At 37.5% G+C, this 15,119-nt stretch overlaps 1 protein-coding gene across 3 annotated transcripts in view; it reads left to right on the forward strand.

Moving 5' to 3' along the window:
* The first annotated feature begins 184 nt into the window (after window positions 1–184).
* The window catches only part of LOC145978670 (eukaryotic translation initiation factor 4E-like), a 28,003-nt gene continuing 13,068 nt past the window's right edge, over window positions 185–15,119 (forward strand). Inside the window, exons 1-3 of one of the 3 annotated variants that reach the window (XM_083111444.1) lie at window positions 185–301; window positions 1,919–2,100; window positions 13,716–13,893. In XM_083111444.1, coding sequence (XP_082967570.1) covers window positions 272–301; window positions 1,919–2,100; window positions 13,716–13,893 — 390 coding nt within the window. In that variant the 5' untranslated portion in view covers window positions 185–271. Of the gene's footprint in view, window positions 302–425; window positions 534–807; window positions 916–1,918; window positions 2,101–13,715; window positions 13,894–15,119 lie in introns of those variants that run through there. The other 2 variants (XM_083111460.1, XM_083111452.1) reach the window with 2 other exon arrangements.

The raw sequence follows: 15,119 nt of genomic DNA on the forward strand, positions 1-15,119 counted from the left end.
AGAAACGAACAAAATTGAGAGGAGTCTTTCATCTTTGGAGTATATGCTTCATATTTTGTACGCCTCAATATCAATATTCGCATTTTGTAAATTATTAGCCAAAAATTCGTTAAACGTACATCAGTACATCATGTAGTAAAAAAAAAAATACCGGCGCAACTGTTATCATGCTGTTATATCGTGTGTTGAATATTAATACACAAGTTGAACGGTAGATGTCAGGTTCAACAATTCCGTGGCCGAGTGCGAGTATATTTTACGTGCCACAGACATGGCTGCGAATAAAACTGTCGAAGTCGACGTAAGTTTGGATAAATTTGTTGTTTCATTAGTTATACGTTCGTAAGCAACCCTCGATCTAAGCCGTGTTACGTTATCTTGTATTTAATTCATTCAACACACACAACTTATAGGGTATAATTACGAGGTCATGAAAGTGAGGCAATGCTTTTGAGAATACGGATGCATCCGTATGCTCACATTGGGCCAGCACCGTGGTTTTTGACACTTGAAAATTTATTATACATGAAATAGTATGTTCAGATTAGTGAAAGTGGTGTTATCATCAACATTGAAACTTTAGAAATAACAATATAGGTCACAATGTTTGAATTTCTGTTTGCGTGTCGTGCACGTAATCTTACCGGTACTAAAGTGTTGGATTTAGAATTTCACGATTTTGATCTTTGATCACCAACTAAGCAATATTGGTTCAGTTATTATCGTAGAATTGTAAATGTGTTCAAATTATAAAAATTCGGTTTTTTTTTGTTATAACCCATGGCAAAAAAAAAAAAATACAGCACCACACGCTTTTCATCTTTCATCAATTCTCCTTGATTCTCACATTGATTTAATAGATGTTTAACAGACCCAGAAGACCTTACGAATGGCAAGATAATGCTACATAACCAGGTATTATTGTGAACTTCAGACAGTCAAATTTCCCAAGGAATTGTTATGTCAGTTAATACACTTCCGGAGAGGAAGGGAAACTGATGCATACCTTACATTGAAAATTATCAATCATAATATTTTTGGGCTGATGATTTAATTCCTTCATGATCATCTATGTTAGTACGATATTTTATAAGCTTTCGAAGCCTTATGTTTTATTGGAGCAATTACAGAATAACGGGAGTATCTCAGATTGTTTTCAAATTCTGCATACTCACTAATTTTGGCATCCTAATCACGAATCTGCAGTTAAAAATTGGCGGTCACGTCTAGAAAATGCGAAATAAGTAGAAAAAAGGGGGTCCGTGAACGAAGTAAACACCAGTGATTTATGAAGGAAACAACATTTTTTTGCAATGATAAGTGTTCAAAAACTATGTATATGAATACCCTAAATTTTAACTATGCTTGCCTAACCTAACCTTACGTGAATGGTACGTGGGGCAAGTATGTTTTCCACATTTACTGAAGATGCCAAATTGTCACATTGAGCAACGCTCCATGGAACAGATATAGTGGAACCAAGAGCAAAACAACCTGCGCAGACCCGCGAGTCCTGTGCACCATAACCCCGCGAGTAGGGGAGGGGGAGATTGGACCATGTTTCCTTATTGCCCGAGGTGGAGGGAAGAAGGGAAAGCTGTGCGGGTACTTTTCGTCCCAAGGTTTTTTCCCTTGTGGTCGATCTATAGCGAACTTCAGTTGTTCACATCATCAAACATGGCGACCATTGTATCAACAATCATAGAGGTAATGTATGCACGGTATTTCGCATTTTCTAGACGTGACCGCCAATTTTTAACTGCAGATTCGTGATTTCGAGGTCAAAATTATTGAGTATACCAAATTTGAAATGAGTTACTCCCGGTATTCTGTAATTATACCATTTTATTTTATGTATTTAATGTAAAAAACAAAAGTGGAACCAATACTTTGCCCTAAAAATTAATATTTGTTTTAGGAAAAGATGGAGAAGAAAAATAATGAGGTTGCTAATGTTGAAGAACTACCCCCAGAACTATTGATAAAGCACCCTCTTCAAAACATTTGGACACTTTGGTATTATGAGAATGACAGGAATAGATCATGGGAAGAAAACCAGAGAGAAATTACCAGCTTTGATACTGTAGAAGATTTCTGGGGGTAAGTATTTTTTGTTTCATTATTGTTTGTGAATTTATTTCATGTCCATATGTTTTGTAACAATTGTATATAAGACAATCTACATTTTCTATTTTGATTTACAATACCAGACCCTTCTGTAATTTCTATACTACTGCTTATACTCAGGAAATAATTAGTTGCGATGATTTATCTGAGGTTAACATGTTGTGGTGAGGTGTAGAAATTGTTCATTAACATGTAGAAGTTGTAAAATAAGAATTTCTATTCTCGCAATGATTCTCCATATACAAGTATGGGAACCATATTTGTTGATATGAACAATTGATATTATTAGTTATGCTGTCTCCCATGTTATTCGACGCTGGGTGGGCGCCGGGGCCGCTTTACCCCCACACCCCCTATACGCCTTCATGGCGTGGTGCTATGCACAGGGGAACACTTTACCTTTACTTTACCTTTAGTTATGCTGTCTCCAGCATTGCCACACTGTTGATTTCATACTTGGAGAGCATGGATCGTGTAAGAATGGCAGAAGAGAATGTGGACTGATTTGATTACAGGTAAATTTGGCAACAATGCATCGATCGTAAAATTGCAGGATACGAAAATGGCATCTTCGATGAACGTTTGCCGTTAAAGTGCTACGAAAATAAGATTTTTTATCGGTTTGTTATCATAATTAGCGCAAAACCATCACTGATAGCCCCAGTGAGCATTCTTGGTAAGGTTAGGTTAAGCAAACAGTTAAAATTTGGGGTCGTAAAACCATGCATGGGTAGCCCAACAAACTATTCACGGTAAGGTTAGGTTAGGCAAGCATAGTTAAAATTTGGGGTCGTAGTAATGTCAGGAATATATATTTCGTTCCTTAAGTATTCGAAACGCAAAATCTTGCGATAAATAATGGGCAATCGTGCATTGTTGGTTGCGATCACGGACCCCCTTATTTTGCAATTTCTACATGTGACCCCCAAATTTTAACTTCAAATTCGTGATTAGGAGGCCTCAGTTAGTGAGTATGCGAAATATTACAAAAAATCGGGGAGGGGTCAGGTATTGTAAATTCGCTCCCCAATTTCTACCAATATAAATTGCAGCTCAGGTTCCTTTTGTTTTATTGCATTTCCATCATGCCACGAATGCAATTTTAATATAGTTCGATTTTGATTTACTTCTGTTAACACATATTGCGGAGTTTTAGCGATTACTTTAGATTTTGTTCAATATGTGCTTTCATAGAGGTTCTCTTAGCATTAAAATAAAGTCCCTAAATGCAGTCTACTAAGGTTCCGATTTACTTCTACATTGACTCTGTGACGTTTTTCCTACGCTTTTCGTACTAAAAAAGTATTACGTAATAATTCCGCGTGGAAAAACTTCACCATTCCTCATTCTTCGTGCGCCTTGCGTCATCTGTTGTTTTTGGTTGGTTATACAAGTTCCCGCTAGAGGTCTCTACTGACCTTTTGCTCGGCGCTCGCTTCTCGAGCAGGCAAAAAACTAACACAGTTACAGTTCCGACTTCACAGAGCTTCGCGAAACAACTAGCGTGACTCGAGTCACGAGAGGAGGGTCAGACAGAGAGTATGTGGAGTGTTTAAGCGTGCAAGTTGTCTCGCGGGCGAGACTTGAACTTTTTGATTTTTTGTTTGCACTCAACGTTACTAGATACGCTCTCTGAATTCTACTCCAAGTATTGTACGTGCCTTCGTCTATCACGCTTCATGCCGTTTACAAGTTAACGTGAGGCAGAAGTGGATTTTCTGGATGGACTTTACACGCGTAAAATGGAGTCGCATTTGATTGGAGTGAGAACTTTGTTGAAGCCCTATTAGATTTGGCCAGTCTCCAACAACGCGGACCAACATCCAGAATTGTGACTGGGGAACGAGTTGATGGACATTTCCAGACATTGCTCAGATGTCAGAACGAGAAGGAAGTCGAGTTTTCGTTTGACGCATCGCCCATAGCAGTATTACATGGTCGTTGGAACATTTTGAGCAGTTTGAAGGAGGTATGTACAGTGACCACTCCCCCCCTTTTTTCTGCGAAGTGTAAATCGTGAACTGTGATAGATTCGTGTACGTTTATAATGATTGAGTCGAAACTTTAAATAAGTAAGAAAGGGAAACAAGGGCGACGAAAGTATAACCCATTCTAAATCGCAACTAATGCACGTTGACTAATTAATGAGCAACGAGTTGTTAGATTTATTCCATTATGATGAAAGGAAGGAACGTAAAGTAAATGGAACTTGCGACGTTTGTGTAACATTAAAATTTAGCGAGGCGTACGCGTGACAATTCACATTCACCATTGCCAATGTTTAAACTCTAAGGTAATTAACGCAAGGGTTACACAAATTAAATTAAAGTAATGGGAGCATCAAAGTAATGAAAGGAGGATTGTATTATTTACTGTAAGAAAAAGGAAAAAAGGCAAAAGTGGATCATTTGTTAATCAATTGTGAATATTTGATTTCGGGTACTAATAGATTCACGATGTGTTCAATTGAAAGGATTTAATTGTTATTACATTCAAGTTCTTGTTACCGTTTAAATTTGTAGTGTATTTCCCGATATGTCAAATGACAGATTATACATCTGAAAGAAAGAATTGTTAAAGCTACAATTGGAATGATTTTTAATGGAAGTTAAAGTGGGTTTGCACTCGATAAATTGTTTCTGATGTTGTTGTTAATCGAGATATTAATCGTTCTTGTTCGAGATTAAATCTAATAAATTTTTGACTCAAGTCTTTGAAATTTGCATACAGTTCTATGTTTTTCTTCAGAACCCTTCCACAAAAAAGAAGTAATGAGGTTACTATTGGTAAGAAAAGAAGTGGTGAACTTTTGTTGAATAGTACTGGTTATATATATGTATTTTATGAATGAATAGTGTGTCTTTTGTATTGCAGGATTCCTTAACGAATAACCAAACCTGAGCGAATTCTCCACGATATTTAGTGAACATATTTTGTTTATAAAACCATTTTTGATTGTTTTTTAAGGTGGGGGTCCACATAGTGGATTGTATCCTCTTCTTTTTTCCTTTTTGCCCACTCTTATTGATTGGTTCTCTATTGAGACTGAGGTGGCGGCGACAAACGCTGGCCAGTAACCTCAACAAATTTGTGACTTGTAACTGTTGGTTGTTGCTTAATTTGGAGCGCGTACCTTAATTGATCCCGGACCTGTTTTGCACGCTTCCCACGAGGCTTCATTGCCCTTTTTCTCGTACGCGAGCAACACGTTACAAAGTTCCTGGTAGCAGAGCATGGTTTTAACTTATACACTTGAAATATCACAAAATTTTTTTCCCTTCCTCACACTCCTATTTTTGGTAGTATTGGTGTTACGATAACTCCGGTTCATAACCTTTTTTCCTTGTTCAATAATTTTTTTTTTGCTATACATTTTTTTGTGTCTAACAATTTGTGTCCACTAGTCTACGATACGTACATTCGCTTATCAATGAAAAATATATTGTCCATTGGAAGCGCGGATGCTTGCGTAAGGTAATTTTTAAGTTAATTGAAACAGTGCTCATTACTTTAAGGAAGGTTCAAATTTCGTGTGACAATGATTTCCAAAATTCTACGATAATTTGTGTTCCTGCTAGGAGAATTTTAAAAAAGTCATAAAACAATCTGAACCGTTAACTAAAATACAAATATTGAATAGTAAATTTCTTTCAACAGTTACAGAATTTTATTTGTTTTATTTAAATGTAAAAATGAATCATCGCAAGAGTTCTTGAATTCTTTATCCTCTTACTTTTGGTGCAAGCAGCAGTAATGCGTCCAATCCCTGGTGGAAAGTCCAGAAAAGTTCTAAGATGTACTTTCAGAAAAGATGACAGGCTCCTGTTTAGAATACAAATAAAATAATAATATTGGTAATAACGGCAGTATAAATAGGTTTGTCAGACTCTGTTCTTTATAGGGTTCTTGCACCATAGAGTTTGGTTTGTAAGGTCATACAACAAAAGTACTCCTTAAAATGGGGAAACGCGGGAGATGTATTACGTAGGTTTTTCAGCGAAAAATGCAGGTTCCATTAGGACTTGAACCCGGGTCTCTGGCATACTGTGCCATTGCTCTACCCATGAGCTACAGAGCCATCCTGGCTTCGCCTGAAATTTCACTGTTGCTGTTTTACTTGTGTGATATGGTCTCTTCTTTAGGTCTAGCACCACAACTTGAGCTCTGGGGAGAAAGTATTAGAGTTGACCGCAGAGGCAGTGACAACCCCTATAATGAGTTATCCGCCTTTCAAAAGCAGTGTTTGCAACCGCACTAATTTCTTGCTATTCCCAATAAATGTTACCAGAATGCCTGATAACCAGGAGCATTTCTTAACAAAGTTGTACACATAGAGTATGTTGTTTTATTTGACAAGAACAGTATATCGACCTTCTAACCTTAACTACTACAGCCACAGTTGCTTTGTACACAGCTCCTCTTCCTCTATTTCCTTCCCTCTCCCTTTCGTAATGGAAGTCATTAAGTTAAAATGTCCGTCCACCCCCTCTGACATCATCAATACGTATATATTGTAGAGATATGGTGATTAAAAATACAAGGAAACCTCGTCAAGAAAATATTTTATGCTTGTTTATTCACTGGAATTGTCCGACCAGCGAGCAATCTCAAGAATGCGCAAACTTCGTAACATCCGTGAAGCATTGACTGAGAGGCAAATACGTGGATCTAACATGATCCAGCATGTTCGAAAGGTGTAATAACCTTTCGAAGCAAAAGATTATAAAAGCAAGCTCGCTCTCATTACTCGTATATTACTAGAGTCGTTTTCACGTTCAGAAGACACAACGGCGCTTATGGAGAAACCGTACAGTGTTGCCAATACAGCGCTAGCTCATGTCGCCGGGAAATGATGAGCTTCCTTCACAATGTAGGTGTTACATATTTTATATAAAATGATAATTATATGTAATTATTAATATTAATATTATACTGTGAACATTACAGTTCATTAGCATGTCATTTTTCCATTAGATTTAATTTAATACACAGGCACATTTAATATTCATTCGCCTTTCTCTGTAATTATTTCATAGAATAACATTGAGATATGGTAATGTGTTACATATATATATATATATATATAAATTCATTATTGTCTATGAATTTTTGTGTACGTTGGAAACTGAAAGGTGATCTTCATTTCAGTATTAATGTCGACAGTAATGTAAACAAAAACAACGTGTATTTGCGACAGCACTAATGTTGCTCACAACAGCAGCATTCGAAATAATTGTCAATTATTAAATTAAAGTAATTGCAATTCTATTGTAACAAACTGAATGAAGTTAATATTTTTACTGAATGGAAATAAAATAACTCGTAAACTTGGTGTTGATTAGCCGGAATGCTGCGGTGAGTCGGCTCAAGATGGCAAAGAAAATGTCCCCTTACTTCGCGCGCGGTTCGGGTTAAAAAGAAACTCCAAATGCATGGAAGTAATATTTCTGGGAACCTTTGAGTGGTTATAAAAAATAATTTCATTATTTTCTTCACAACTTTGTCGCTGGATGTTTTTACTTGGAATTACAGAACAAAAAATTGCCAGCGACGACATTTTCTACTGCACGAATATAAAAAAATCTCCACATACTTTATTTGAATATTTTTTAATGCGAATATGCTTTAAAGTATTGATAAATTCTGAGCACCACCATCACCTATGACAATTAGAAAACAGTGTCAATTTTTTTCATAATTAATGCTTCAATTTTACGGCATGTTTCAACGTTAGGAATGAAAACAATGTAAAAATTTTGTTTTCACAGAAAATTTGCATTTTTAATTTATCTAAAAATATGTAAGCAAGTTATACCAGTTTTTTGATCTCACCATCGTATTCTCTACAAAATTTCCTGCAAAACTGCAGGTACCGATTTTACGTAAGCTAAATTTGTAAATCGAGAAATTTCACAACAGCGCGCTCGTATTTCCAATAAGAAAAGCATTGTCCATAAGAGGTCATTGTGTCTTCTGAACGTGAAAACGACTTTAGTACACATTACAACTAACTAAACTACGACAACGGTGTACGAAGTTTATGGCTGCATACACATGCAGCCATTCGCGCGGGATTGCTCGGAACAGTGAGTCAAGGGTCACAGTATCGAACCTTGACATCAGTCACAATTCAGTCTGCAAGAAGCACCTGGACAAGAAACATGATTCGCCTACCAGGTATGAACAAGCGTAAATAACCTTTAAATTCAACCTTCCATATCTCATTCCTCTTAGTCGGAGCAGGTTCAACTCACAAGTATATTTAAGCTTTACCTAAAATGTGTTATTGAAGCATCCCTGTGTCCTCAGATCCATGGTAAGACGGGATTACAACAATATACGTTATGGTATTCTCGATGTATATTTCACTATAGGCCCAAAAATTTTGACTTGCGGAAGTCTACAGGAAACTGTGCTACATCAATAGTTGCCATTATAAGCCTCCTACGTTTTCCCCTTGGTGATAGAGGCCGTACAACGTCTGTCTCATTACCACTGGCACTGTATGATATTCGTTTATGTGTTTCATCTATATAGTACAAGGCTCTTCCAGTCTCTCGGCAGTCATGAATATATCTCAAGAAATCCGCATGCAATACAACAATATCTGGTTTTTCCCCATTAAAACCTTCCTATTGTATTCAGTTCTTTTATAAGAATCGAAAATTTATTTTTTCTAACAGTTTCTTTAAAAGATGTAGGTACAGTATTGTCCACAATGTGTGAATCTCTTGAAGCCTCCTAATAGCCCCTTTATCGAAATCGTCCATTAAAGCTTTTCTTGCTCATTTTCTCCATTTCTTGGGAGTTGCTTTGTTAGTTTGAGTTCGTGTTTTAAGTCCACTTTATGCACAGTAAGGCTAATCAGGACTGGACCTACAGTTTAAAGTGGGATCAGAACAAGTGCCTCCACCAGGTATCGAACCCAGGGCCTCCATTTCAGCGGAGTTGAAAAGTTTCCCGTGATTTTTCCCCTGATTTCATGAAATTCCGTTTTAATCATTTTAAGAGTAGCCAGCAGCTCTCTTTTGGGTTTGCTGCAATGGCATCATTGGTTTTGAATGGATTGATTTGATTTACTTTACTTCGCTTTTCTGCCACTTTTTGATAATCCCGAAGATGAAGATGATTGATTATATTGATGTATGAAGGGACACTTACAAAAAATACCATCCATGGGCCGGGATTCAAACCTGGACTCCTGGTGTCATAGTGCACTGTGATAACGGGGTGTGCGCTTTTCTTCCCACATTTCTTACCTGGATTCGCAATTTTGCAAAAATACATCTAAACTGAGTGATCAGATATTGTTTACAACTGTAACTAGCAACATTGAAATTTTGCTGCACCTGCCTGCCTTTTTCTTGACAAAAACCCACATGTCCCCTTCCATTTTCTACTTTCCCTCAGAGCTCAAGTTGTCACGCGAGACCTATAGTGCTACCGCAACGGGATCTGTTGCCTTTGAAACACTATAGACGTAGGCTGGTTCCACCTCCCAGTGTAGAGACGTCAATGCCTTAAATTAGGCACTCACACAGGAGATGTACTATGTAGATTTTTCTACGTCTACAGTGTTTCCACATTTTCAAGAAATTGTGATTGCTTGCAATTGAATTAATGGGCAATATCAGTCAGACTAGTTTGTAAAGGTTTTCATGCAATATTTACGGGGGTGCGATGTTTTTCAGACATATTCTATTCCTGGTTGGAAATGTAAAATTTGTGTTACAAGTACCATAATTGAACCATTTTTAGAACTTTAACTTACATGCTGAAATGATGTAACCACTGATTCAGATTTTAATGAAACTTGGTGTATTTGTTAATACTAACAAGGTGTGGACACATGCAATTTTTTTCTTCTCTAGACCTCATAGTTACTGAGAAACAGGAGGCTAAAGTTTCAGAATTTTGCACGCATCCGACATTGCCGAGATCATGGAGATGGCCCACAGTGCTTAATAGGAAAAGTTATTTCTCAGTCAAATCGACATATCACTTTCCCCCCCCCCCCCCCAAAGTGTATAGATACGAGGCGCATCCAGAAAGTAAGTTTCCCTATTTTTTCCCCGTGAAAGTAAACATAATGAGCCTTGTAAATTGCGCATGCGCCGCAGAGCTAAGACGTATCAATCATATGCCAGGCGGACAGATCCCGCCCGGCACCAGTAGCGAGGCATCACTGGTCTGAAGTGGAAGCTCGTATTCCTTCTCCCGCCGCATGCGAGGTTCGGTCGGTGATGAAGTTCCTGAATGCACAAAGCATTGCGCCAATTGACATTCATCGTCAGCTCTGTGAGATCTATGGGCCGAACATTATGCGTAAGCAGATGGTGCGTCGCTAGTGTCGGCAGTTTTCGGAAGGTCGTCAAAATGTCCATGATGAAGAGCGCAGTGGGCGTCCGTCCCTTATCACTGATGATCTGGTTGAGCTGGTGCGGCAGCGTATCGTAGAGAACCGTCGCTTCACGATTACGGAGTTGAGTAGCCTTTTTCCGCAGATATCGCGATCCGTGTTGCATGAGATTGTCACGCAGCGCCTGCTGTTCAAAAAATTGTGTGCCAGGTGGGTGCCGAAAAACCTGACACCCGAACACAAAATGAAACGTTCAGGAGCAGCACTGACATTCCTGCAACGGTACCATGATGACGGCGATTATTTCCTCGACAGGATCGTCACGGGCGATGAGACGTGGATTTCGCACTTCACCCCGGAAACCAAGCAGCAGTCAATGCATTGGCGGCATAGTGGATCTCCGGTCAAGAAGAAATTCAAACAGACGCTGTCGGTACAGAAAGTGATGTGCACCGTGTTTTGGGACAGGAAGGGAATTTTGCTCATTGACTTCCTCCCCAGAGGTAAAACGGTGAACGCTGACCATTACTGTGAAACACTAAGGAAATTGCGACGTGCCATTCAAAACAAGAGGCGTGGCATGCTTACTGCAGGTGTTGTGCTCCTCCATGACAATGCTCGCCCACATACGGCTCGGCGCACAGCAGCTGTTTTGACGGAATTTGGCTGGGAGTTGTTTGATCATCCACCTTACAGTCCTGATCTGGCTCCCTGCGATTTTCACGTTTTCTTGCACCTCAAGAAATTCCTGTCCTCCGGTGAGCGTTTTGGCAACGACGAAGAGCTGAAGACGTCTGTCACACGCTGGTTCCATTCACAGGCGGCAGAGTTCTACGACAGTGGGATCCAAAAGTTGATACCACGATACGACAAGTGTCCCTATTCTGGTGGTTGCTATGTTGAAAAATAGCTGAACCTTTGCTGTACCTGTTGCCAATAAATGGTTTCCTGAAACTGTGTTGTTGTTTTTTTTTTTAAAAATAGGGAAACTTACTTTCTGGATGCGCCTCGTATATGTGCATTCCATTTAAAAAGCTGTCATCAAGATTCCTTTGCACTGAGAGTCAGAAAAAAAATATTTTATTGTAAATAATGTTGATATTTTGCATCAACGTCTGATGTCACTAAAATTGCATTATTACTAAGAGGCACTGCAGTAATCAAGCCAATTTATTTTTTCAAATTGAAGTTTAAAGTATGTTCTAAAAAGCTATAAAATAAATTAATGGCTTTCTCACTGTTTCTATTCATAAATCTTCATTAAAACATATTTTATGTACATTCATATTGGTTATTCCATGCCAAATCATCACCAAAAAAATGATCTTACCAACCTGACCATTTCAGATTTTCATGAAATTTGGTAGGATGGTAGAAGACATGAAGTAACTTTATGTAAAATTTTAGTCCTCAGTGATTCACGGTATTCATACAGCAGGGTTGCCAACCTTATAACAAATATAACATTTAAGTGCTTACAAGGTTAAGTAAAACAATTCATAACTTTGTTTTCAATTATGGTATAACTAGGGAGACAAATTTATGGTAAATAAAAACTGAGGAGAGCGGGAAATAAAATGTTAGATCAGCAGGATATACCATCGGTGGAAAAAAAATGGCACACACTTTTTCATTATGAGAGGAAACAACATACAAAAGAGCTATAAATTGATAAACTACTTCATTTTTATATACTGTACACATACACAAGCTGTCCAACGAGAAAGAAAGCATCAACACAAAATCACTTCATTTCTAAAATGCATATCTCAAGTGATTTATTCATTGTATGTATTTAAAGGATATCCTTGCTGTCAAACAAATAAAATAATCACTACTGCACATACACAAACACATGTTGAAAATCACATGATGATAAACAAAATTCATTCATGACTGAACACAAATGACACCATTGTTTCCCTTGATGTGCGGGAAGAGACTAATCTTATCGCTGCTACAGCTAGCAAGTTCAATGAAACTGGAAGTTGAGTTGACATTCAGGGGAAGAAAGGAATGCAACTTGACAAGGAGCGAAGTTTTCGAACTGAGATTATGTGCATGTGAAATCCCAATTTGCAATGTCTTCCTGATGTGATCGAAGATAAAACGTTCTTCAGCTGGAACTGGTAGTTTAGGCAAACGTTTCCTTACAAATCGACAGTTTGCGTGCACAACCTCGATTGCCGGTTTGTGCGTGTTTTCTACTTAATTTGATGATATTTCACGGTTATTTCGCGAAAAAGCGTTCATTTCGTGGAAAAGCACACATTTTGCATTACTTCGCGAATATAACTCATGGATATTTCAACATTGCAGAATGTTCAGAATTGCATATTTTTTTCATATTTTGCACATTGCGAAAATTCAATGTCCCTAGGTATAACTTTCATCTTGAAGCATGGCAGCGGTGGCTCAGTCGGTAACGCGTCTGATTACCATGCTAAAGGTCCTGGGTTCGATCACCGGCCAGTTCAAATCCGGGAACTTTTCTAACGGAAGCGGCCCCGGCGTCCACCCAGCGTCGAATGACATGGGTACCTGGGGGAAACCTTGGGAGGTAAAGGCAGTCAGGGGCGTGATGCTGATCACATCACCCTCACTCACGACGGGATCAAGAAAGTGTGGGGCGTTACCCCCACACCCCCTATACGCATTCATGGCATGGTGCTAAGCGCAGGGGAGCACTTTTTTTTTCATCTTGAAGCTTGTTTTGAAGCTAAGGTAGAATAGGTTTCATAAAATATATTTATACGAAAATATTGAAATTTCCACTTCAAGGTCACATAATGCAACCATTGACCTTGCATACATACAATATGCTGACCAAAGCAGAAGTTTATTTTAATCTAAAACATAAACTAAACATTACGTTTCAATCTTCTAGCAAGGTCTTCTTCAGACTCTGTACCAAATACAAATGAAAAATTATTTTTCTTCATTTTCAATTTCATTCATCTTTTAATTTGTATTTTATAGCCTTTTAGAACATACTTCTTCAGACTGTACCAAATACAAATGGGAAAAAAATGAATGTTATTTAAAAAGGAAAAAAAAATGTGTTTGGTAAATTAGATTAAAATAAATTTCTGCCTTGGTCACCATATTGAGTTTTTGCATTTTTAAATTTTTCTGGGTGATTTGATGTGAAGTCAGTTGGATAATATATTTACAGCGTAAGTGTATTTCTTTTTGATTGATATTGAATTTTTTTTCTTTACTCTCATAGGCTTTATAACCATATAAAAGCAGCAAGTGAACTAAGACAAGGATGCGACTATTCCTTGTTTAAGAAGGGAGTAAGACCCATGTGGGAAGATGATGCCAATAAACTTGGAGGTCGATGGCTAATTAATTTAGAAAAGAAGCAGCGTAGTTTGGATTTAGACAACTTTTGGCTTGAAATTGTAAGTTTCTGACAGATTGTTCTAAAACTAACACACTTCTAGCATTCTAGTTTTAAAAATAACTATTACAAGAAGTAAGGCTATTCAGAGTCGATTCAGACACTTCAGTAAATTATAAGAAGTAATACCTTATTATTGTCACAATTTAGCATTGTGAATTGAATAATACTTTCTGTTCTTTTCATTATTTGAAAATTTAGATGAGAGCAATCCCAACCTGGGCATGGTGTTCTTTGGGACCCTTCATCATATCATCATTCATCCTCATCTTTGTGATTAGCCAGGAGTGGCAGAAAGCCGAAATCAAATAAACCAAATGAACAATATGAGTATTAGGACTGAGCTGATGTTTCTATTCTACCTCTGTGGCAAAGAACACTGAGTGGTTGGCCTTCTTGCTACTAACAATTCCAAATTCAAGTCACAACCTGGTCAAAGGTTTCATTATACATGTCCCATCTGATCATTCATTCTCATTGTTACATTCAGCCTAAATGTCAAAAAAAAAAGTGCCGATATTCATACCAGTTCTTGTCAATACCACCACTGATATTTGAACATGATACAATTTGAAATGCTTTGTAACTATTTACAAGAAAGTACGGAAGGACCTTAATTTAAAGATTTTCAGTGAACCAAAAAAATCAGGAGAGAGTAATTGCCTGTCTGTCTAGGTATATAGTAGCACAAAGAAAAATATGATATTGTTAAGACTAACATGCTCTCTTAATTTTAAGATGACATTATAGAATAAAGATCTATATCACAATTTATTCTCAACTACCAGTAACTCCCAGCACGAAGAATACCATTATACTTCATTTCACTGAAATGCCATTATTTTCTGTGGTCTCTCACCCAATTCTTCGCCTCTGTTTAATTGAGTCGATTTTTTTGGGTGTGTGCATAAAAGATTGTTTATTTTTTTGAGTGAACAACTGGTTTTCTTCATTCAAAAAAAGCAATGCAACACTTGCATTTTGTATAATTATGCTACAAGTTACGCAAAATTTGAAGTTTCCATTAATTTTGTACCAATATTATGTGAGGAAACCATATTCTGTGATTACTTAACAGGTATTTTTTATATTCTGATGTACATTTTTGAATATTTTTAAACAAAACTCTGGTAAATTGGTGCTTATAATTTGAGTGGTATACCAACCAATATTAATCAATACTGTGAATAATTTTTTGTTGTAACAATTTTCAAGCTTCGGTATCTT

The sequence above is a fragment of the Lepisma saccharinum genome, chromosome 1 (assembly GCF_977018435.1).
Source record: "Lepisma saccharinum chromosome 1, izLepSacc3.1, whole genome shotgun sequence".
NCBI classification, from domain to species: Eukaryota; Metazoa; Arthropoda; class Insecta; order Zygentoma; family Lepismatidae; genus Lepisma; species Lepisma saccharinum.